Consider the following 26664-nt stretch of genomic DNA (forward strand, 5'->3'; position numbering starts at 1 on the left):
CATATGCTGTTCTTTGGTAGAATTCCACTTTCTTTCAGCACCGTATTAACAGCTGGTACAAGGGGTGAGCTGTAACTCAGTAGTCGGTCATCATAAATCAGCTGGTCTGGTGTCAGCCGTGTTTGTTTCTGAGCTCTACACAGACAGAAAGCAGAGACACAGCTGTTAGAGTTGTGATGCAAAGAGACACAAAATGATTTAAAGCTACTTAAAAGATAAATTACAGCTGTAGAGAATCATCAACCCACCTTGTGTGGTACATCCGTGCTATGTTCCTATCAACCCAAGTACAGCCTCTCTCTGAGCTTAGCACCCCGTGAACGGTTGGGGTGAAAACAGCTCGGGGGCTGACGATGATCTTGAAGCTTTCAAACCGAGACTGAGTACTGATGGGCTCCTGGTACAGATGAGCCAGGATGTTCACCCCAGATATGTTTTCCCAGCAGCCTTGTGGAGGCAGTGTTTGTGGGGCAGGAGGAGGCAGTGTTTGTGGGGCAGGAGGAGGCAGTGGGGCGTTGTTGGGAAACACGTTATTCTCAAACATGTAACACTTGTTGAGGCCGTACTTCTTCTCCAGCAGTGGTAACAGCTCCAACCAGCTGGTGAGAGAAAAGTTTGTCGAGTTAAAGCTTTTTAAAATAGCAATATGTAATTTTCTGACATTAAAACTGTTTCTGACTCGTTTGATGACTCAGTGGCATTTATTATGTACATTCGTGTAACTGTCATTGCACGGCAGCGTCCTGAGGCTGAGAAAACCACACATCCAAAAACGCACCCCTGCCATGAAAAGTGCCCCTTGTGAGAAGCGTAGTTGAAACCACTTACCTGTAGTCGTAATGCAGATGTGTATGCTGCTCATATTAATTGATTAATTGATTGATTGATTGATTGATTGATTGATTAATTGAAATTGAAATACTCTGGCAGAGGGGTTTGAGATGCACCCCCGTTAGTAAGTCGAACCCTGTTGTGTAACTGCTACACAATTTTATTTTATTTTTAATTTTTTAAAAATCAATATCAACAGGCTGATAGATGCTGTTGGTAAGTTCTCAAGCGTAGTAAAGATGAATATAGACCATCTACAGGCAACTGTAACAGGACAAAAGGAGCATTTCAGAGAGACAAAGTCTCTCAGATATAAAAATGGGCAGAGGTTCACCAATCTGAGACAAACTGGCTTTCAAAGTTATGGAAAATTTTCAGAAAAATGTTCCTCAATGTAAAATTGTGAATACTTTGAAGATCCACCATCAAAAGACTCAGAGAATCAGGAGGAATCTCTGTGTGCATGGAACAAGGCTGGATGCTAGTAATCATCTGCATTAAAACAGACATGATTCTCTATTAGAAATTACTGCATAGATTCAGTTATTACTTCCAGAAATAACAGTCTGTGAACACAGAGCTTTAACCATTTGTAGATTTCATTGTGAACGATCATGCAAAGAATAAGCCAGATGTGAACAGAATGGTCTGTAGACAAAGTGAAAAAATTGTTCTGTTATCAGATGAAAATATGAAATTCTTTCTACTCTGTAGGACATGGCATCCAAGGGAGCATCCAGCTTGTTATCAGTGGACAGGTGAAAAGCTGCATCTCTAATGGGATGGGGCTGCATTAGTGCCTATGGCGTGGGCACCTTCCATCTGTGAAGCTCCATCAATGCTGAAAAGTACATGGAGGCTTTAGAGCAACATCTGCTCCCATCCAGACAACGTCTCTTTAAGGGGAAGACCTTGACAGTAAATTTCAGCAAGATGATGCTGAACCACATCCTGCATCCATCACAGCAGCATGGCTTCACAGGAGAAGAGTCCAGCTGCTGAACTGGCCTGCCTGCAGTCCAGACCTGAAGGTCAGAACTGTTGAGCAGCTAGAATCCTGCATCAGACCAGAATGGGACAACATTCCTCTCCTAAAACTCCAACACCTGGTTCCCTCACTTCCCAGATGTTGGCAGACATTTGTTAAAAGAAGAGAGGATGCTACATGATGCTGAACATCACCCTGGAACTACTTTTTACAGACGTGTTGATGCCATCAGATTCACTATCAGCTCATATTTTCCATCACATGGTAAAATGTCTCAGTTTCAACATCTAATATGATGTTTATCTTCTACTGGGAATAAAATATGAGTTGATGAGATTTAGAATCATTACATTTTACACAGCATTCTGACTTTTGTGGAATTGTGTTTCTAAAACCTCAACAAGAGACTTCATGGACAAAGATCTACCTGTTGACTGATTGAGGCAGAATGAGCTCATCAATGTCCTGCATGGCCACATATTTGGACCGGTACATGTATCTGTAAAGGCAGTCAGTGAGAGCAGGAATCTGGCCGAAGTAGTGAAGTTCACCAGGACCGTGTTCAGGCAAGCAGCCACGAGACACTTTTAAAAACCTGGATAGAGACCAAGGAATCACTTCCATTAAACCTGAGGAGAAAAAACCAGGTGGTTTTAGATTGTCCACATATCAGACAGTAATTAACAGTAAATATACTAAATTTCTTTGTAGTAATTATTTTTTTACATTTTGTTAAAGAGTCAAATAAACACTTCAGATAAAAAAATATATATAATTTTTTGTCCATTTATCTTGGCTCAGCTTTTAAAGAGTTAAAAAGAGTTAAACAGCTCATTCTAAGCATGGGTGACTGAAATTTAAATTGAAACTAGGAGCTTTCATTCCTTTTATTTCAGGCAAATCGTTCCCTTTCTTTAGGGTCAATCTCAGTGTTTCCATGAAAAAAGGAATCAGTAGGAAGTAGATACTGGACCTTTGTGTGTGTAGTAGTCCAGTATAAGCTGCGTCTCAGCGCTGCAGTTGGTCTTATAGACGACCACCTTGTCGACTCCCAGTAACTGAAACATTTCTAAACTCTGTACCAGCTGCAAAACAACACATATACAGGTTCTCATAATAAAATTAGAATACCATGAAAAAGTTTATTTATTTAAGTAATTCCATTCAAAGAGTGAAACTTATAATGCAGACATTCATTCCTCACAGACTGACACACTTCAAATGCTTATTTTTTTTCATTTTGATGATTATAACTGACAGCTAATGAAAACCCGAAATTGAGTATCTCAGAAAATTAGAATATTGTGGAAAAGTTCAATATTAAAGGCATCTGGTGACACACTCTAATCAGCTAATTAACTCAAAACACCTTTAAATGGTCTCTCAGTCTAGTTCTGTTGGCTACACAGTCATGGGGAAGACTGCTGACCTGACAGTTGTCCAAAAGACAACCATTGACACTTTGCACAAGGAGGGCAAGACACAAAAGGTCATTGCTAAAGAGGCTGGCTGTTCACAGAGCTCTGAGTCCAAGCACATTAACAGAGAGGTGAAGGAAAGGAAAAGATGTGGTAGAAAAACGTGTACAAGCAATAGGGATAACCGGACCCTGAAGAGGATTGTGAAACAAGACTTATTCAAAAATGCAAGGGAGATTCACAAAGAGTGGACTGCAGCTGGAGTCAGTGCTTCAGGAACCACCATGAACAGACGTATGCAAGACATGACTTTCAACTTTAGGACCAGTAGCTGGTTTAAGAACCATGGTATCCCTGTTCTTAACTGGTCAGCAAACTCGCCCGACCTTAACCCCCGTAGAAAATCTATGGGGTATTGTGAAGAGGAAGATGCGATACGCCAGACATGTATTCATGTCAAAAACTTCATCAGAATATGAGCATTCATCTGCAAGTCTGTCTTGAAAAGCTGGTTTCCTCATTTTCATGGTTGTACGGTGGAAAGTAACAGGGCATGGTCCTTTAGGTTGTCTTCTTTTCTCCATCCTGGTCAATATACTTAAAAACATCTCATTCAGTTAGTTTATTCTTTATGATCATAAATAAGAAAATGTGAGGTGGTCTTACCTGAAGCACGTTGGTGAAATCAAACATGGTGGAGAGACAGACAGTAAAGTTATAAGGAAAGGAATCACTCTTGGGATTTTGGTTTTGAATTTCCAGAAAATCAAGTTTATCTAAGAGACCACAAAAAGGCAAATTTTGGAAATCATATTTACTTAACTGTGTGTTTAATAAACAGAAAAAAAGTCCTTAAATTCCACAGCTACGCAAAAAACACTGCATTTATATATATATTATATATACAAAGCCTATTCCTAAGTAAAGAGGTAAGAGCCTCCCATTGGATCGTTACTAAATGGATGATGATGTTTCAGCTGCTGTTAAAGTTATTTAACCCTAACTGATGCAGTGAGCAGCTTCTCCTTTCTTAAATAAGCGGGAAGATTTCGTGGTCGTAAAAAAGATGTTAATCTGTTTCAGAAGGGTCAGATTATCGGCACCAAGCAAAACAAGCATCTAAGGAGTTTTCTGAAAATACTACAACTAGGTTAAGAACTGTCCAACAAAAACTGGAAGGATGGTGGGGAACCATCATCTCCCAGGAGAAATGTGGTTGGAAAAATATCTTGAATGAAGGTGACCAGTGATGACTTAAATGTTTGGTGAAAAAAAATTGTGCTGTGATCTTTGTTGCTGCAGCTGGTCAGGTGTAGGTTCAGCAATGTTATGTGTCCAAAGAATGAGGTTTAGCTGACTACCTGAATATACTGAATGACCAAGTTATTCATCTTCCTTGATGGAACGGCCATATTCCAAGATGACAATGCCAGGATTCATGGGACAAAAATGGTTAAAGAATGGTTCAGGGAACATGAGACATAACTTTGACCCATGGCTTGGCCACCACGGAGTCCAGACCTGAACCCCATTGTGAATCTTTGGGATGTGCTGGAAAAGGCTTTGTACAGTAATCTGGATAGAAATAAATGATGTGACCATGCAGAAGCTTATCGAAATGACACCAATGAGAATGAATGACATAAACAAAGCTGAAGGCGATCTAATAAAATATTAGTGTCCAAACATTTGACAGGTGCTGTATATCTACTGTCCTACAAAGTTGGGCACCTGTATAATAAAAAGTTACTCTCCATCTGCAGGCTGTTGGATCACCATAATGTATCTTCCACATTATGCTGGTTTCACCTGAAACTGTGATGTAGCAATAAAAACATAACATGAAAATCCATCATCTTGCCAAAGACTCTTAGATACCTAAAAGACATGGGGTACCATACTTCTGTAAAACAGAGGGGTATGGCCAAGAGGAGGTACAGTATTAGGTCTGATTCAAAATGGTGGTTTAACCATGTGACACATTCCACTGTCAATACTTAATGTCACCTGCAAACCTGCTCTGTGGTTCTAGTACCTTCATCTTTGGGTACAACAGTGGCCACAGCTATATGAGATGGTGTCTGGCAGCCCAAAGGGAGGGGACACATGATGTCGGCGGTCCCGTAGGGAAAGCCAAAGTGATCATTGTTTATGTGGCAGACACCCTCAGAGATGTACTGCAGCCCCTGGCAGAGTAAGATGCAGATATAGGTTACTGCTTGGCTCCGCAGCACCACTGAAATCGCACGAACCTGGAACAAGAAGAAGAATTTTACTTTTAGTACATGGATAATAATAAACCTTTTTCTTAATTCATGCATACATCAGTAGCACATGTAAATAACTGTTTCCAGAGTGCAGAAAGCGTGGCTGTTAGGTGAACTATGTTTAGCATCCGTCTTTACAGAGGAAATTAATATGATGCTGGACAGATGTTGGACAGGTTTTCACCAGTTTCCTGTGAACAAACGCCAGCGAGCAGCCTGGATTCGTGCTATCAACCGTACAAACTGGAAGGCAGTGCCCTGATACCTGGTATGCAATGCACACTTTGGTGTCATCAGACGATTAAAGATGAGGACAAATGCTTGTCTTTGGACATGAAGGTGAAGTCCAGACAGCGACGCAAGTAGAAGGCAGCAACGTGTCCATCACAGTGAAATGATCAAGGTATGTACTGGCACCAACCATGTTCACTGCATTTCAGTGAAAACATTACTGACCCACTCATTCATTTCATGGATTAAGTCTACAGTTGAATGAATTGGCAATCATTAGTTATGTTTACACGGACAAATATGTGATCTATCCAAATGAAATCTTTCAGATTCCACACGTTTACATGGTGGAGCATTTCTTTTTTTTTTTTTTTACAGGTGCAGGCTTTGTTGTTTAGTGGACAAGAAACACAGACCATGTACCATTGGAGTTAAGCCATCCCACATGATACCACTCAGCCCATCGAGTCTGTGTAGTCCAGCTGATACAACTACTAGGCCTCTTAAATATATATTACATTTAATGATTAAAGCCTAAATTTTAGATATTACGATCTTCCAGACCCCAGAAATTTAGGGGCTCAAAAGTTTCATAAGACATTCCTTATTTATGATATATTTATATCATATTTATATATCTATTAATATAATTACAAGCTAAAATCAAGTAAAAACATTTGCTATTTAGTTTAATGCCAGCTCATCCTCTTCAGAAGTTGAATGAACATCTACAGGTGAACTTCCTCTTATTAAGCCCACATTTGTTTCCCAATGATGCGCTTTACTCGAAACTGTTCATGCATGCAGTTTAGAAAGAAGAAGAAGTAGACACGTCAGGCATGTAGATGTGCATGATATGCACATACACACTAAATTGTAGGTTTGCTTTTGGCCCAATCAGGTCCATTATTTAAATTTATACCAGACCTTAACAGAAAATAAAGTGAAGTGTTGTCTTACAGATTTTGTTGTGTGTTGACTGAATGTTTAGTGATCCTGGAGGGAAATCTGGGAGTAAAACTCTTCACTGACCTCTTTTTCTTTAGTGCGGTGCTCCAGATAAGCTGATATAAGCAGTGTTTTTGTCTGATTGACTGTCACGAAAGACGAAGCTCGTCCCAGAGAAGCTGCATCAGAGAAACAATGTTCAATAAACTAAGATGGAGTTTTAGTGGCCTAAAAAAGTTTTTAAACTTCAAAATTTATTTTGCACACACAGAAAAACGGATAAAAAAAGCAGAAATTATGGTAGATATCTCAAAATGGAAACATGAAGTTTAGGTTGACTCCCGACAGTCAATACTTCAACTTCAACTAAATTTATATAATAATTTATAAGATATAAGATCAAGCCAAAATCCTCCAAACAGAAGAAAGAACATAAAAATACACAACATTTATAATGAGGACAAGGATTCAGTAGCTTATCCATGTAAGCCGGATGATGTTTCTGGTGTTTAGATAGTAGAAGCATGACTGCTGGTGACGTCCAGCCCTTTAAGGTGTCCTGCAACGGCCTGGAAAATACAAAACAAATTACTTTGAGGTGAAATGTTAAACAGTTCAAGAGAAAAGTAAAAGAACCTGGTTAAACATTAAATTATTCTGTTTTAGGTTTTTGTCATCATCCTGGTTAAGTTTCTGAATGTCCACAGATGAAGTGATGAACAAATTATCCACCATTCATGTCTTATCGAGGTCGTTAATGAAGCTGTTTAGCTGGTTTCTATAGAGTTTAAAACCTGGTTGTATTTGAGTTAAAAAAAAAACAAAAAACAAATCACCAATGCATTTAACTTTTGAAAATATAAACCAATGTTTTGCTATATTTGGGATGCCATTTTTTAAAATATTTCTTCATGTAAAACTGCATGTAGAACAGCAACATAAAAACATGTCATCTTTTTCAGGACAGCCTCAGTCGTCAGAAAACAAGGCTAAAAATAATGTATCAATAGATATAGCACCATAAAAGCTAACCAAAAAAAACAAAACAGAGTTATCGGGTTGGACCCCTTTTACCTCAGGAACTGCTTTAATTCTTGGTGTGAAAGATTGAACAAGGTGGTGGAAACATTCCTCTGAGGTTTTCTCCATATTGACATGACAGCATCACACAGTTGCTTCAGGTTTGTCGGATACATCCATGATTACATTAATTCCCCTTTCTTCCTCTTTCTGATGCTCAGTTTGAACTTCAAGTCTTCTTCACCACGTCTACATGACTACATGCTGCCATGTGATTGGCTGATTAGAGATTTGTGTTAAAATGCATTTTGAACAGGTGAACCTGATAAAGTAGATAGTGAGTGTACCCACACATTTTACATTCTGAAACTGTAAAATGTGTCTGTACTTTGCTTTAGGTCAGTAGTGACAACTTACTGGAGCTAAAACATTCATTAATTAGATTTTGGGACTCATGTTACTGGTTTCCATATGACAATGATCGGTTCCACTTACTTGTACATACAGAGCAGGACTGTGGCAGAAAGGATGAGGATGACAATATTGGTGAGCATCAATTGTCTCAGCATCTTCATTGTAGACCACCGGGGGTAAATCCTGCTTTAGTGCAAAGAAATAACCAGTCAGAGCTGCTGCTGTGGTTCTGTAATAGATTCTCATGAAAACAGAAGTAAATGAGTTATTTTCATTTTCTCTCAGCTCCAGCAATTCACATCCCTTCACAGTGTTACAATAAAATGTCTCAGGCTTAGTGGTCACTGAAAATAAACATTCTGCTCAGAATCAGTAGAAATTTCTTTGTAAAGCCTGAACACACCGTAGTTTTCATTTCATCTTCAGTGATGAAAGAAAAAGATGACAGTGTCCAAATGACACTGGATTTCTGTTGAACTGTACTCAATAAAGTTGCTTCATTTTGTACTGATTGAGTTCTGTGTCACCATAATCAAAAATGGGAAGGATTGTTATTTTAACCAGCAGGTTCGTAGCAAAGTGAGTGAAAGATGATTTATTACAGTACAAGAAAGCAATCCTTGATGTAACCCTCAGCCTGTCTTCGTCCTCATTCTGTTCTTCCTTCTCCTTTCCACTCAGTCCTTAAAATCCAATCCACCACCATGGTGGTGTGGTAACCTAATCGAAACCGTTTTTGTCTTAAACAAGTCCAGACATACAATAAAAAAACCTGCCTCAGGCAACTAGGCCAAGCGAAGGATAAAACTATTAAAATCCAAACAATACAAACCAAAAAAAGCCACAAAGATATTAATAATTAAAATCATGCCAAGTTGTAAAACACCAAATAATATAAAACTTATGAAAACCGAGAGCGGGCGTTATCGGCTATTATTCTATTTTTTAATCATTATCTCAAGATTTCAGGGATAACGGGATTAAATTTGTTTATTCAATAAGGTGGCTGAAAAGTAAGTGTGTGATACCTGATTTCATGACCAAAACAGACCCTCTGACAGCTGATGGGTGGGGCAACAGTCACAGTGAAGATGTGTAATTATGTGAATGAAGGATTGATAAAACTTAACAGTCAGACATGTTTCTCAAAGAAATATCATGTATATAATTCATTATCATTATTTTTTTATATCCTTCATTAAATTATGTATCAAGATTTAGAAAATGTACTCAGCAGCATTGTTTGTGCATGTGTGCTGGTTTTTATGCTTGAGTCTAAAAGAACAGGAGGTGAGGGCCGTGGAAGAGATTTGCATTTCATTGTCGTACACATGCTAAAAATCTGATTATTGATTATTGACAACTACTTTAACTTCCACCGGCAGGTTAATTCTGTAGTCAAAAGCGTTTGCTTCCATTTAAGGCTGCTTGGCAAGTTAAAGCCCTACCTGCCCAAGTATGACCTAGATAAAGTTATCCACCTGCTCATTATGGCCTGCATATTATTGCAACTGTCTTTATTATGGCATTGATCAGTCATCTCTTCACTGACCTCAGCTTGCCCAAAACGCTGCTGCTTACAGGGAGAAGATGACATGGTCACGTCACCCCTGTGCTCGCCTCCTTGCATTGGCTTCCTGTTAGTTTTAGGACCCAGTACAAGAATTTATCAATTGTTTTTAAAGCCTTAAATGGTTTGGCTCCCTCGTATTTGTCAGAGTTGCTACACCAGCATGCTCCAGATAGGTCTCTGAGGTCCTTTTCAGAGCTCTTACTGAAGGTGCTGAAGGTCCTGCTAGACTTAAATCCAGGGGTGACAGAACTTTCTCTGCTGCCGCTCCAAAGCTGTGGAACAGCCTTCCCTTCACATCAGAGCTGCTCAGTCTGTCTCTGGGTTTAAGTCTCTACTCAAAGCCACTTCTTTGTGCTGGCATTTGAACAAAACTGAGCTTGACATTTGAGTGTTTTACTTTTTATTCCAGTTTTCTTGATTTTATTCTTTTATTGATTACCTTTTCATTGATTTTATATTTTATGGATTTAATTTTTATAGTTTTTTTTATGTGTGTGTATGTGTGTGTTTGTGTGTAGTGTTTTATTTTCAACTGTGGAGTGTTTCTTGTTCTATTGTTCAGCACTTTGGGCAACTGCTGTTGCAGAAAATGTGCTATATAAATAAACTTGAACTTGAAATGTGCATAAAGAAGACCAACCACTAATCTACCTATGCCTGCAATTGTTCATGTCTTATCGTTAGTGGAAAATGCTGAAGCCTAAATATTGTGAAATGTTTGATGTTTGAGGGAAGGACGTTGTGAACCTCCCCTTATAAACGGCTTGTGATGTGTATAAAATCACACAGGGGCAGAAAAAGCCTCCAGGTGGCTCTGGATAAAGAGAGGTGATCCATGGGTGAACTGCCCTTGGCAGGGTCACCTGAGGGAGGGTGTCTGATGTTCAAAAGACCCAAAACACCCAGTGATCTCAGGATACATCACTGATAATGCGACCAGGCTTTGCATCAGAAGATGTTTCATCACAACAAGTGTTCAGTCTATGATGAAAAGTAAATGTATTCCTTTCATTTGATTTGTGTTTATCACAAGCTCATTTTCACCACAGGCATTCATCAGAATAAGGTGGTGTGTCTGCTTAGGTAAATATCTCTACTAGTTAGCAGACACCTTCTTAAGTCTGCTTAGATGTCTGTGTTCTCCAAGAAATGTTCAATGTCCTCCATTAGAAGAAAGAAGAAACAGCAGTAATGTTCCTGTCAGGAAGAATGTGCGCTACTCGTGCTGCTATGAATCTTTACCCACTCTGGCCACAAGGTGGTGCTATTGCCACATTTGTGTTAGTTTGGCCAGCAGAGATGTTTGTATGTTTCATTGGGCAATGTGAATTAATACTTAAGATTATTTAGGCTAGACTTGCAGATTTTATATGCAACTGCCTTAATACATGCATATTTAATGTATATTTTATGGACATTTTTTGTTGACATAATATAGCACGTATTGCTCAGTTATTCATTGATATTTATCTGTTATTTCAGACTGTTATAGCGCTGCTGAGTTTGAACTTTCCTGTATCCTGACTGATACACCATCTTGTCTACCGTAAAATCCACGACTAGCTAGGTTTCCTGGGTAATACCCCAACAGATGTGTATGGTGTGGATGCGTATGTATGACTAGAGACTCTCCCTTATGAAGCAGTAGACAGAGCAGATACCTAGCTGGATTTAATGAAGGGCTGTTGAAAAGCTGAAGTAGACTGTGAGAAATATCATCAGGAATTAAAATGGGTACCTGTATCAGCAAAACTGAATTAGAAGGAGATGCTAAAGTTATGCAGGCAAAGGGTCCAGATAATGTAAAATATCTAAATAAACAGAAAGAGACGCATCAATTTGGTGGTAAAGTAACTATTCCATCATGCTGGTTACAAGAATCAAAGTAAAAGTAAAATATAATACAAAAAAAGTAAAAGAAGCATGGCTTAGAACAAGCGAATAAGTGGCTTGAGGCAGAACGGAGAAGGGATAGTAGACAGAGGAGGAAAGGAGAAATAGACTCCATGATGAAGGAAAAAGAGGATGAGCTTGGTCTGAATACAGTGTTCTGTCCTTCCCCAGCAGTGTCCCAGCAACCTGTACATGCAGATGTCACAGGAGCCCTCCATGTGATCCCCCTCCTCTTCCTCAACCTCTTCCTTACAATCTAATCTATCCCCAATCTATCAAATGAATAAAGTCCCTGAGCCATGCACGGCCAAGCCTGAGCATTTCAATCTTCCCATGCCAACTGATAATAGTATAAAAACCAGAAGACATCCAACAGAACCAGATAGAGGCTGGATAGAATTAGCCAGGCCGCTAGTGGGCATGCTCTCCCGACTCAAAGGACTAATGACTGAGCCAGAAACAGAAACTGAGCAATTCCCAGTGACTGAAGTACCAAACCCTAGGGCAGGATGGGGTGAAGGGAATAACGTATAACCAAATACAATGACGGTTTTTAGAGCATGGACAGATAGAGATGCGACTGAAGCTATAGCAGGACTGACTGACCCAAAGACAAACTTGAATAATAGCTATAAATTAAATGGTCTGGAGGATAAGAGAGCTCTTAAGAAAGCTCTAAATGGGAACTGGGACCCCAGAGATGAACAAGGTGCTGTTTTACCCACTCAACACACTCGACCTTAGGGTGACAAATCTACTTTGATGCATAACAACTAAATGGACTCATAAAATAGACTGAACTATCATAAATACTACAGGACACTGGAGCAACAGTACAGGATCTTATTGCTATCTGCTGGGTCCAGGCTACAACAATGTGGATACTCATGGCTCTCTCCAGCATAAGTCGGGTCCCAAAATTGAAGTAGTTTCTTTTATCACTGTTTTAATATAAAAAAAAAAACAGACTGATAAATGTTCAGAAAAGCAAGACTCACCCAATACATTCTATAAATGTATCAAATCTTGTGTTCATTTGTCATCAGCCTCAGCCTGCTCATAACAAAAACTAGACAGATAATGTTTTTAGCACACTGAAGCTGTCAGATCTTTGGCTGGAAAACAATTTTCAATTAATTTATTATTTAATTTCTTTAATTTATTACAAAGCACAAACTTTTTTAACAGAAACTGGTTAGACAGAGAAAATTATTGGGTTGTTCTTATAGAAGCGACCTCTCCAAACTTCAGCTTTATCAGTTAAGCTAGATCAAAAGCTGATTGCAGGTGGTGGAAAACAAAGTTGCAGGTTTACTATGAAATGTATAAAGAGAGACTGAGGATTTATAATCTGCAGCTGAGAACGGCAAGACCATCTTTCTTTTCTGACATCATTGCTAAGAATAGCAATAATGCTTGTACCTTGTTCGTTACTGTTGATAGGCTAACTAATCCTTCTGAGTCAGTAACAACAGAACTTCTGTCCATCTGGGCCTGTAATGAGTTTGCTTCTTTCTTTACTGACAATATATAAAAAAAAAAAAATCAGACAGTCAGTGCTTCTATGCCAGGGGTAGGACATATGTCCCTGTGTCCACTCACTAAATTGCCCACTCACTGGTCCTAACTGAGATCTGGATCCATCCAGAAAACAAAGGTAGTCCAGCTGCCCTTTCTGTCAATGAATTTACACCTCACTCTGCTGGATGAGAAGGTGGTACGGGCGTTCTTTCCGCTCTCTAAATGAGGACGAAGTCTCTAAACTTCTTGTCAACTCAAAGCCCACAACCTGTTCTCTTGATCCTGTCCCTACCAACATCCTGCAGAGCATTCGACCCTAGGTCACATCTGCAGTAACCCATATCATCAACTCCTCTCTTAAATCTTGTGTCTTTCCCTTTGCTTTCAAGCAAGCTCGGGTTACCCCGCTGCTGAAGACACCCACACTCAACCCAGCCCAGGCTGAAAACTACCGGCCGGTCTCACTGCTTCCATTCATGTCTAAACTACTAGAGCGTGGTGTCCTCAGTCAGGTCTCATGGTTCCTCCAAGACAACAACCTGTTAGATCCATATCAATCTGGCTATAGGCAAGATCACTCTACTGAAACTTCTCTCCTGTCAGTTACTGATTCCCTACGGGTTGCCAGATCCACTGGTCAATCCTCAATTCTTATACTGCTGGACTTGTCTGCGGTCTTTGACATGGTCAACCATCAGATCATCCTCTCCACACTCTTGGAGCTTGACATCTCAGGATCTGTCCTCTCATGTCCTACCTCACAGGAAGATCCTTCAAAGTATCTTGGTAAGAGGGAATGTCCAGATCACCTGGGCTGACAACAGGGGTGCCGCAGGGCTTGGTGCTTGGCCCTCTTCTCTTTTCACTGTACACCTCCTCACTCAATACTTCTCCTATCACTGCTTTGCAGATGACACTTTTTGTTTCCTTCCTATCTGATGCCACAACCGTCTCAATGCGAATATCAGCATCTCTTGCTGATATCTCCGCATGGATGATAGATCGTAACCTTCAGCTAAATCTGTCCAAGACCAAGCTCATTGTCTGTCCAGCTAATCCTTCCTTGCCGCCACAGATAAGTGTGCAACTTGACTCTGTCACGCTTGTGCCTACATTTTCTACCAGGAATCTTGGTGACATGGTAGACAACCAGCTGACCTTTAAGGACCATGTTGCCTCGGTTGCTTGGTCTTGCTGATATGGAAAGACATTTCCATACAGGTTTCAGTGGGTCTAAGGGGGACGCCCCTTGACCTCAGTAAGCTGGTTTATGGTCCGTATTACAGAATGCTAACTGCACTGGTAGCATCTATCCCACTCTTTGGACTGTCCCCTCTCTATTTTCCACTAACAGTTCAGTTGCTGACTGTATTTATCACCTCTATACCACTCAAAATCCATCTAACACATGTACACCTCTTGATGCTTTCTTCCAACTAGCTCCTGCTGCTGCCATTCCTCCCATCTTTACCCCGGTTAAGGGAAATCACTCCTGTATAACTAGATTTAACTCTTTTGTTCTTTCAGTAGGTCACATAGATCCTTCTTGGTGTGTGGCCACTACCAATGTCTCCACCTGGTAGAATACCACTACCTTGACCACAGCCAGGGCAGACCTGTGGTGGTACTGCGGTGGCGCAAACAGTCCACCATCAGCTTCAGTGGCACAGGATTCACGGACTCACCCACTTATATAGATGCCATTGGAGTTCCCAGAGGGGTACCTGATTAATATAAATTGGTTCATCAAGTAGCAGCAGGTTTTGAATTATCTCTTTGCTGGTGGTGCACCATTAATAAGAACATAGATCGCATTAATTATGTTCGTTATAAAGTCCAACATTTAGACAATTTAACCAGAGTTGTGGGTACAGCAGCTGAGCTGCATCCAAATTCCCTTATGACATAAAACTGCATGGGTGATAAGATAAGTACGGGTTGGTCTGGCAGTTTGTCCATTGTCTTGTATTTCCTGCTCTACTCCCTTCTACACTCTGTATCTATACTCACAGATGTACTGGACCTCCAAAACAGAAAACACCTCAACTTAGTAACTGACTCACACTTGTTCACAGCCAGGTGTGTGATAAGAAGGAGGTCCTACTCAAGAGATCAACCTACATTTCTCTATAAAAAGGGTTTAGGGAAAGCTAGGGGATCCCAGCCATGAGAACTGACACAGCGTACTGTTGGTTTTAGGGCTATGCACTTTGAACCCAGACACTCCGAAACGTCACCCACCTCATTTCTGATTAAACAAACAGTGCTGAATAGGTAAAGTTTTATTGGAGTCAGATATTATATGTTAATGTTTAACCTACTCTAAATTCAACACACACACACACACACACACACACACACACACACACACACACACACACACACACACACACACACACACACAGACAATTTACTCAAAATATTAGAATGCTGATTTAAACTGAGGGTAAATAACTCCTAACATAGTAAAAAAAAAAAGCTTTTTCAGGATAAGTCTTTTTTAAACCATTTTCAACCTCTCTTTGAATTTATTAGAACTCCAGTAATGAACACTTCAGATGGGAAAAATGATAAATAATAATAAAAAGAAATAGTGCACAAACTCAGCATTTTTTAAAAAATTCAACCATAATGATGAATCATAACTCAGGCCCTTAAATCACCAGGGGTCAGTTGGCAAAACTCAAAACATCAGGGGGTCTTGCTTGAGCAGGTAGACATTGTCTCAATGCTTATGTGGTCTAGCTGAAATGCTCCAAGCTGGCTCTGTGCATCTATCAAAGAAAGAGCAGTGAACAATCAGCTACTTGCAGAGATGCATCAAAAATGAAGTCCAACATAAGCTGGAAAGATTTCTGCCATTTTGTACAGGGTCTTTTGTTGTATGGACAAACCAAGTCAAGATAACATTCAATGTGGAAACCAGTTTTGGTAGAAGGCCTGTTACACACACATATGAAGCAATTATTGATGTGCCTTACACTTACTGTTCTTACCCAGAATTTCCAACAGTTTGAAAATATTTTGTCCAGTAACTTTGTCTTAATTGACATTATTTAAGCAATGCTAAATGTATTAAATTAAAACTCTCCGTTTTACTATTACTTTGATCTATTAATACATTGTTAAATTGATCCTTGACATCATCCTCCTCATTTATGATTCAACAAACAACGCAGAATAGATCAAGTTTTATTGGAGTCAGATATTGTTTAACCTATTCTAAATTCACTAACAACGACAACACAAGGTGCTTTACATGCTAAAAACAATATATATACACTACCGTTCAAAAGTTTGGGGTCACTTCCCTATTGAATCCCATGCCATGGGATTCAATAGGGAAGTGACCCCAAACTTTTGAACGGTAGTGTATATATATATATATATATATATATACACATTATATGCATGTAAATAATACACATAAAGGACTCCATAAAATAACATTGTAAAAAGTAATACACAGAATAAAATAAGATAACATAAAATAAAATTATGCAAAATAAATTAAGATCAAATAAAATTAATTTTAAAGCTAAGCTAAAAAGATCTTGAGCCTCTTTTTAAAAACAGTCTCTGCAGCCCTGAGGTTTTCTGGCAGGCTGTTCCACAGATAAGGATCGTAATAATTAAACGAGGCCCTGCCGTAGGTTTTAATCCTTACTCTTGGAACAACTAAAAGACCGGTACCAGAGGACCTCAGGGTCCGCAGGGGTTTACTATTTAAGAGCAAGTCACATAAATAAGAAGGCCCAAGACCATTAAGACATTTCTAAACCACTAAAAGAACCTTAAAGTAGCAAAGAGAAATAATCCCAAGATACGGCTTCCCAAGTAAAATCTACAGTGATAACGGAACTCATTTTGAAATTGATATCTAATTGATATCTGGACTGGTAGAGAGGAACAATGTAATTATAAAAACGACAGACTTAGGAAAACTATGGAGGAAACAGGGAAAAAAAATTGGATATATTGTTTAGATTTGTTTAAACTACACATGCATATAAAACCAAACTCTAACACACTCCATTTGAAATCATGTATAAACAAAGATATAGAAGAAGAACAGAAGCAGAAGAACAATGTGAACAAGATTAAGTATAAAACTGTTAAAGACAAAGGAAGTCCTGAATGCTAATAGAATGCCAGATGCCTCGCTACCTTGGCTGGACACCGATGACCTCTGAAGTTGGTGACTGGATCCAGATGAAGAACTTAAAAGGAAAGAATTGTGCCCCACCCAGGTGGAAAGGTTTTTCCAGGTATTGCTCCCCACACCAACTGCTGTCAAAGTACCGGAAAGAACTTCCTAGATGTGTCTGTCTAGGAATCACAGATCACTTTAGTTTAGGTCTGGGATCAGGTGGTGACAAACCTGACTACAAAGGAAGGTGGGGCCAATAAGGACCACTTGTCTTAAACTCAGTGAAGAAATTAACAGTACTACCTGTCCCTTAGAAAATAATGATAGGTTGGAATTTAAGTGGTTACTGGTGACAGTGTGTATCTTTTTTTTTTTTTTTTTTTTAACCTGTCTTGTCCAGCATCGTTGCAAACAGAATGATTGTCTGGCTGCTGTCTGGTGCTGGGCAATTTTACTCTATCAAGCAGGGATTTATACTACATGTATAAAGTCCCTCTTGATGAAAAACTTTATTAAATCAGACTCTTAATGCTGGACTCGACCGGAGGGGACAGAGAGAGAGAGAGAGAAAAGAAAGTAGAGAGAAGAGGGAGGGGAGAGAGAGGGACAGAAAGGGTGTGGGGAGTGCGGGTGGGGACTTGAAACATCATACAGAAGACCATGTAATCCATACTACTTACAACATATATAGCTACGATCATCCTAGCCAGTAGGTCATTACACAACTAGTTGATAATAGTAACAATAATAATAATAAGAGTAAGAGTAATAATAATAATAAGAACAGAAATAATTAAAAAAAGAAACAAAATATGATAATAGATATAAGTGAAACTGCTGTATTCAAGAACATGCGCAGAGAAACCTGTGTGGATGTGTTGGAGAACTCGGCCACACGGCGACGCAAAGACTGTGTGGAGACGTTCAGGAAGGAGTGACCATGCAGAGTGATCATGCAGATGCCACCTCACTTGAACAGAGGCCAGAGTCAGGCCAGCGGTCCCGAGACCCAGGCCACCAGCCCCCCCGCAGGCAACAGATCCCGACCGGTCCACAGAGACGACCACTCGCCCGCCCAGGAAGGCAGCAGCAGGAGACCCCAGCAGGAGCCGCCCCGCGGACCCAGGGCACCGGCCCCGGCGGGCCGAGGCCAGCAGTCCCCGACCCCCCCGGGCACCGGCCGCCCGGGACAGACGGGGCAGAGGGCCCGGGCCCAGGAGCGCAGGGACACCCCCCTCCCCCACAGGCCGAGGGCCAGCACGCCACCCGGGGGGACCCGGCCCGCCCAGACGGCCACCACCAGAGGCCAGCCCCACACCCCAGCGCCCAGCCGCACACCCCGAGAACCAGTCCTGCCCCCCCCAGACCAACACACACACACACAAACACACACACTCTCCTTCCACTCCTCCATTTATCCTCCCACGCATACACCATTCAACCCTCACATACTCTGTCCTCCCACACACACACACCATCCTTCCACCATCCATCCTTCCACACACACACCATCCTTCCTCCCACACACTCACCATCCTTCCACCATACACTCTCCCACACCTATCCCATCCTCCCACACACACATCATCCCTCCACCACTCATCCTCCCACACATACACAATCCTCCCTCTCACACACCATTCATCCACCTTCACACCTCCCATACACACACACACACACACCTTCCTTCCACTACCCATCCTCCCACACATACATCATTCTCCTACACCAAACATCCACCTTCACGTACCCCATCCTCCCACACACACACACCACCCCTCCATCACCCACTCTCCCAAACATACACCACTCCCCCACACACACACCATCCTCCCTCCCATACACCATCCATCCTCCCGCACACACACCATCCTTCCACCATCCATCCTCCCACACACTCCCCCATCCCTGCACCATACATTCTCCCACACATACCCCATCCTCCCACACATACATCATCCCTCCACCATTCATCCTCCCACACCCACACCACCCCCCCTCCCACACACCACGCATCCACCTCCACACCCCACCTTCCCACACACCATCCCTCCACCACCCATCCCCCCACACCCACACCACTCTCCCACCCACACACCCCCCCCCCCCCCCCCCAACACACACACACACAAACACCATCCCCCCACCACCATCCTCCCGCCACCCCACGCCACGGGGGGACAGCCCCAGCCAGGAGGCGAGGAGACACGAGCCAGGCCCCCAAACCCCCACCCCGCCCCCGCCCCCCACTCCCCACCCCCAAAACAGCACCTTCCCCCCAGGGCCAGCAGCCAAAACCCCCCGGGACAGCCCGCCTACGCCCCGGGCCAACGCGACAGGCCACCCGGCCCGCCCCGCCCCCGGGCCATCCATGGAGACAGGGGCGCTTGAAGACCCCATCCCTCCCTCCCTCCCCCACTAGTGATGGAATATATTATGTGCTGTTTGCAATTAAAAAAAGAGGGTTAAAATTGGGGGGCAGTAACTGCATTGAGGAGGGGGTGGGGCCACCTGAGCAGTCCCACCCACCTGACCTCGCATGTTCCACCCCCCAAAACGTGTTTGTATGTTGCAAATGTTATTTGTGCTCAGTGACTAAGTGGAATTAAAAGCTGGGAGGCATGCTGCCGCTCGGCGAAGCAACAGGGCCACTATGATGACCCCCCTGCCCCCGCCCAGCGCAACAAGCACACCTCCCACAGCCCTACCTGTGTATGTAGTGAAGAGTGGGGGAGGGGAGGGGTCAGGAGATGTAGGTCCAGAGGGGAGTAAGCCTCCCCCCTGGAAGACGACCCGCCAGTGGCTTAGGGCGCCCCCGTCCCCCGCCGGCCCCGAAGGGCGTCACAGGCCCGGAGCAGGCACCCCAACCCAGGCACGCCACGAACCCCCCAGGGGCCAGCCACCAGCCCAAGGGGCCACTTTCCTCTTTCTGAGTGGGAGGGGGGCGAGGCAAAGAAAGGGAACCCCAGGCCCACGCCCCCAACACCCGGCCAGGGCGCCCCCCAGAGGACACGTCCTAACCCCCTGCAAACGCACACACTTTTTTTTTTTTTTTTTTTTTTTTACCCCAGCCACTCACACACCCTCTCACACACCTCTATACACCAACACCTCAATACGTGCACATACCTCCACACACACACTTCACGCACATACCTATAAACACACACACCGGTGCCCACATACACACACACTCTCATACCCCTTCATACACATACACCACTACACACGCACTCACATACATACCTGCATATACACACAAGCACCTCCATACATACTCACGCCTCCACCCACTCCTTCACTCCTCCACACACACCTCGACCTCCACGTGCACACACTCATATATACACACCTTCACACACACCCACACACACATCCCACATAGACCTCCACACACACACCCGCACACCACTCACACACACATACACGCACACACCTAGACCTTCATACACACCCACACACACATACAGCACACACATCCCTCTACACCCACCCACACACCCGCATACCTACAGACACACACACACACACACACACACCCACCTATATACAAACACACCCCCACCCAGGTTCCGGGGCTGCGACCAAGCACCAGGGCACGGACCAACCCCCGGCACGGCACATCCGGACGGGCCCAGCCCCCCCCAGCAGCGGCAGACCCCCCACCCCCAGGAGAGGGGGGAGACCCGACACCCCAGAGCCCGGGGCCCCCACCCGGCCCACCCCGGGCCCGACCGGCCACCCGGCCAGGGGCCGACGGACACCGACCCAGGCACCCCGGCAGCCACCCCCCACCGCCACGAGGCAGTCCCACCCCGGGGCCCACCCAATGCCGCCCGCCCAGACCGGAACCCCCAGCCGACCCAGCAGCGGAGCAGCCGAGATCCCCACCCAGGAGACAACCGGAGACCCGAAGCCACCAGGGACCCCCCACCCATATCCACCCCCATCCCAGCGAAGCCGCAATCCTCCACCTACATTAGGTGATGTAGCCAGTCACAGGGGACCAGAGGGAATGAAAGTCATCTGATTGGTTCCTGGAGGAGGCAGACATTGTCTCAATGCTGATGTGATCTAACAGGAGATTTCTAAACTGCTGGATAGACAAATTATTCTTATCTTTCCAGTTCACAAGGATAGTTTTCTTTGCGATGCATAAGACTGCGAGGACCAAGTTTATGGAGTGTATTCCTATGTTAGTGTCACCCAGGTCGCCCAGTAGGCAAAGTGTGGGGTTTGCAGAAAAACTGGTTTTAAACCATTTTGAGAGATCTTCACACACCTTAATCCAGAACCTTTGGACAGGTGTGCAGGACCACAGCGCATGGATGTAGCTATCAGAAGTGTTCTCAGAGCAGTGTGGGCAGATACAGTATCTGATGGTGAAAGGCCCATCCTGAACATCCTGTGTCCTGTATAATGAGTTCTATGGAGAATTTTGAATTGTACTAGTTGTATATTTGAATTCTGAGTCATTTTAAACGTGTTTAAACATATTTGTGACCATCTTTTCTGATCAAAGTTATTAGATAAATCATCTTCCCATTTTGAAGTTGGGAGAGATATCCTGTCTTCTAGCTTTGCAAGTAATCTATATATTTTTGATAATAATTTTGGAGTATTAAGATTCAAGAATTCTGCTATTCTGACAGGAATCTGCAAGTCTAACTGTACAGGGGTATACTTCTTACATATAATTGATTTTAGTTGGTGGTACTCTAAGAATTTATTGCTGTTGATTCCATACTGTGAGACAATTGTGTTGAAAGATACAAAGTTTCCATTTTCTATTATCTGTCCTAACTGTTGTATTCCTTTAGTCTTCCATTGAGTGAAGTTTATCATCTTTTTGTTCTGCAGGATGTCAGGGTTGTTCCAGATGGGTGTAAGTCTACATGGAAAGAGGGAAGATCTGGTTATCTTACAGAATTCCCACCAAGCCATTAAGGAAAAACGGATGTTAAGGCTTTTAAAGCACTTATATGGTTTAATGGTTGAGCTGATGAACGGCAGGTCAGAGATGACTAAGTCCTCACACAAAGCCTGCTCCCCATCTAGCCACGGCTCATCCAGATAACTGGGTTTGAGCCACATTGAGATGTACTGCAGCCTGTTAGCTATAAAGTAGTGATTAAAGTTTGGTAGATCCAGTCCTCCTCTATCTTTAGTCTGCTGTAAGGTTTTAAGACTGATACGTGACGGCTTGTTTTTCCAAAGAAACTTGGATATGAAAGAGTCCAGAGATTTAAACCAACTGGTGGAGGGTTTAGTGGGTATCATTGAAAATAAATAATTAACTTTAGGTAGAATCATCATCTTAATGGTGGCAACTCTCCCCATTAGTGAGATGGGTAAGCACCTCCACCGTAAGAGATCATCTTCTATTGTTTTTAGTAGCTGAACATAGTTTAATTTTGTTAAATCTGATAATCTGGGGGAAATATTTATACCTAAATATCTAATGTTTCCTGTCTGTATTTTGATATTAGGGATGTTTTGTAGGTCACAGTTGATGGACATGGCTGTAGTCTTAGACCAGTTAATAGAATAATCAGATACTGATGAGAACTTATTAATAACTGTGATTGTCTCAGAGAGTGATGTTTGTGAGTTCTGAAGGAAAAGTAATATATCATCTGCATAAAGACTTATTTTATGTTCTATATTTTTGCCCTGGATTCCTTTAATTTCTATATTTTGTCTAATAGCAGCTGCTAACGGCTCTATGAAAATGGCAAAAAGTGAGGGGGAGAGTGGACAGCCCTGTCTGGTGCCTCTCTGTAAGCGAAAGCTTGGAGAAGTTTGATCGTTGGTTTTCACACATGCATTTGGGTTATTATATAATATTTTAATCCACTCTATGAAAGCAGGTCCAAACCCAAATTTGTCTAGTGTTGCAAATAGAAACTTCCAGTTTACCCTGTCGAAGGCTTTTTCTGCATCTAGAGAAATGATTGTGGATTCTAGATTATGTAAAGTAGAGTAATCTATGAGGTTAATTAGTCTACGCGTGTTAGTAGATGAATGTCGACCTTTTATAAAACCTGTCTGGTCCGGATGTATTATAAGAGGGGTTATTTTTTCTATCCTTCTGGCAAGAGCTTTACTAATTATTTTCAGGTCTACATTTATTAAAGATATGGGACGGTAACTGGATGGAAGTGTGGGGTCTTTGCCTGGTTTTAGCAATAGTGTTATATTAGCTAAGTTCATATTTTGCGGTGTTTTTAGTTTTTCCTGTATTTCTAACAACATATTATAAAATGTAGGAGCTAGCGTTGTCCAGAATTCCTTGTAAAATTCTGCTGAGTAACGATCTGGACCCGGGGCTTTATTGTTGGGCATATGTTGGAGAGCTTCGTGGAGTTCATCTACAGTAATAGGTGCATCTAAAGTTATTTTATTTTCATTTTTTAGTTTTGGTAGATTAATGTTGTTTAAAAATTGTTCAATATGTTCATCGGTTGGATTAATCTGTGATTCATATAATGTTTTATAGAAGCTTCTAAACGTGTCATTTATCTTGTCTGGGTCATGGCTGATGTTTCCGTCTTGATCTTTAACAGAGGAGATTGTTGTTTTCTCCTTGTTTGTTTTAGTTGATTTGCTAAAAACTTTCCAGATTTGTTACTATGTTCAAAGTTCTCCAAGCGAAGTCTTTGCACTAAAAACTGTGTTTTTTTATCTATAATTTCTTTAAGCTGCAATTTAGTTTTCCTTATATTATTCATTGTGTGCTCTTCGGGGGAAATGCGGTAAGCCTCCTCCAATGATTTAATCCTGAGTTCTAATTCTAAAACTCTTGCTGTTTCCTTCTTCTTCTTATGTGAGGAGAAGGAAATTATTTTCCCTCGCATTACTGCTTTTCCTGCTTCCCAAAGGAGACACGCTGAAGTTTCAGGCATGTCATTTTTTTCTATATAAATTGACCATTCTTTTTTAAAATAATCAATAAACTCAGGATCTTTCAATAAAGAGGTGTTAAATCTCCAGCTTTTACCAATCGGTTTATTATTTTTGATTCTCAGACTGAATGAAACTGGTGCGTGATCGCTGATGCTGATTGGATGTATCTGAGTCTCTGAAATGTCGCCCATTAGTGAATTACTATTTAAAATATAATCTAGTCTAGAGAAGGAGTGGTGAACTGAAGAGAAGAAGGTGTATTCTCTTAGTTTAGGATGGTGAGAGCGCCAAGCATCGCAAAGACCAAAATCCTTCATGTACTGTTTGATAGTTTCTGACGACTGCCAGACTCGATGACTACCTGATGTGCTGCAGCGATCTTGTTCAGTCAAGACTACATTAAAATCACCAGCTAGCACTATTCTGTTATCTGAATAATTCTGGAGTGTAGCAAACAGGGAGTGGAAAAAGGAGGGATCATCTGCATTGGGGCCGTACACATTGGTAATACATAATTTGATATTACAAATAGATAATAAAGTTATCAGAAATCTGCCTTCCGGATCCACTACTGTGCTATCTATGTCAAAATTTAGTCTCTTATTAATAAGAGTAGCTACTCCTCTCTGCCTAAAATTATAACAGGCTGAGTAAACATGAGGAAACTGAGCTGTTTTAAGAAGATCTATGGTTGAGTTTGTTAAATGAGTCTCTTGTAGTAAGACAATGTCAGCCTGCAGCTCCTGTAATTTATTAAAGATCTTCAACCTCTTCTCCCTGGAACCGGCTCCATGTACATTCCAACAGACGATTTTTAACATGGTTATTGTGAACGGTTTAATGCTTCATGCGTGTTACTGACGCGTGTGTCTTTGTGCGCCCCTCTTGCGTGTTCGCGCGTGTTTGCATGCAGCCTGATTGCGCGCGTTTGTCCGTATGTTAAATGTCCGTATATGTAGTCTACCTTAATGCGTGTTCTCTCATACAGTAAACGCGAGTGTTTATATGTATCATGTATGGTGCGGCTGTGCGTCCTGACGGTGTTGCGTGCGCTGCTGATATTACGAGCTGGATTACAATTAACAGTGAAGACGTGAAATAGAAAGATAGTGAAAAGTGAAAAGTGAGAAGAGTGGTGAAACAGAAAAAAATACATCGATCTAGGTGTAGAGGCTGTGGTGAGACGAGCAGTGTGTTCTACTGTCAGTGATCTATAATGGCGAGTTAAGAGTGATCATTTGGAGAGATTGACTTACAGCACCTGGGATCAGAAGAGCCACGGAGTGACGTCCGGGTCGCGGTACAGTTGTCTATTAATAAACAGTTTATCCACCGCGATGACAGCGCGAGCGCCATTAGCCATAGATTTCCTTCTGATGGGAAACAGGACTCTCCGTCGGTCCAGAATCTCTCTCGGATATTGGTCGTTTACTCCGAAGTTGGTCCCCTTCAGTTCGCGGCCCTGGTTCTTCACCTGCTCCTTCTGTTTGAAGCTGACGAACTTCGCTACTATGGGTCTTGGTCTGCTGGACCCGGGTTTCCTCCCGCCGAGCCGATGGACTCTGTGAAAGGAGATGTTTTTCACCGTTTCCTCCGGGAGCTTCAGGTGGGTTTTGATGAAGTTTTTCACCGTGGTCTCGGGGTCCTCCTCCGTCTGCTCTGGAATCCCTGCAAACACCAGGTTCTCTCTCATGCTCCGCGCCTGCAGATCGATCACCGTTTCCTTAATCTTCTTATTTTCATCTGAGAGACGGGTCAAGCCCTCGGTGAGGGATTTTACCGTCTCTCTGAGACCGGCATTTTCTGCAGCCAGACTTTCCACCTGCTTCTGGCTGAATTCTAATGATTCACGTAGCGCCTGGAACTCCTTGTGGAGAATTTCTACCAGACTCAAACGCGCATCAAAACTACTGAGTTTCTTATCTATGGAGATCAGAACATCTGTTGAGTCGTTCCCCGTTGGTGAAATAGCTCCAGGTGAATCCTCATTTCGCTGTCTCTTGGACTTAGATGCGGTGGAGGGGGTTGACGTGTTGTTTGGTTTCCCCATGACGATTCTGTCGTAACAACGATCTATAAAATCTGTCAGGCTGGCCAAATCCTCCCCGCTGTGCTCCAGAGTGTACCTTTTAAAGACACTATAGTCCTACTTTAAAGAATATTTTGATTAAGTTGGCACAAAATACAATCGAATGAAAGTAGAAATGTTTGGGCGCGCCTAGTTTGAATCTGCCGTCTCCCCCGGAACTACGTCACCTACAGCATTAGCGTCACTTACCTGCCACCAGCGCTCACTTACCTGTCACCCGGTGACAGTGTGTATCAACCACTTGGGTTTTGCCTCCATCTGGTGGACAACTTATCAAACTACAGACCCTAAGGCCTGATGTTATGGGACCTTGACTCAGACAGATTTTGTATGGCTGTGCGGAGCATACATCCACACGTTCCTGCCACCAAACTGGGTGGGTCGTTGTGCAGCCGTGGATCCAAATGACCACTCT

General features: G+C 42.4%; 1 protein-coding gene across 1 annotated transcript in view; it reads right to left on the minus strand.

Annotated features, from left to right (window-relative positions):
- The window catches only part of LOC121645545, a 62935-nt gene extending 53221 nt beyond the window's left edge, over nucleotides 1-9714 (minus strand). Inside the window, exons 1-4 of the mRNA XM_041994035.1 lie at nucleotides 9670-9714; nucleotides 5273-5489; nucleotides 3904-4013; nucleotides 2793-2904 (exon numbers count right to left, since the gene is read on the minus strand). Of these exons, the coding sequence (XP_041849969.1) occupies nucleotides 2793-2904; nucleotides 3904-4013; nucleotides 5273-5489; nucleotides 9670-9714 (484 nt within the window). The remainder of the gene's footprint in view (nucleotides 1-2792; nucleotides 2905-3903; nucleotides 4014-5272; nucleotides 5490-9669) is intronic.
- Between the last annotated feature and the right edge of the window lie 16950 nt (nucleotides 9715-26664).

This window comes from Melanotaenia boesemani, chromosome 9, assembly GCF_017639745.1.
Source record: "Melanotaenia boesemani isolate fMelBoe1 chromosome 9, fMelBoe1.pri, whole genome shotgun sequence".
Lineage (NCBI taxonomy): Eukaryota > Metazoa > Chordata > Actinopteri > Atheriniformes > Melanotaeniidae > Melanotaenia > Melanotaenia boesemani.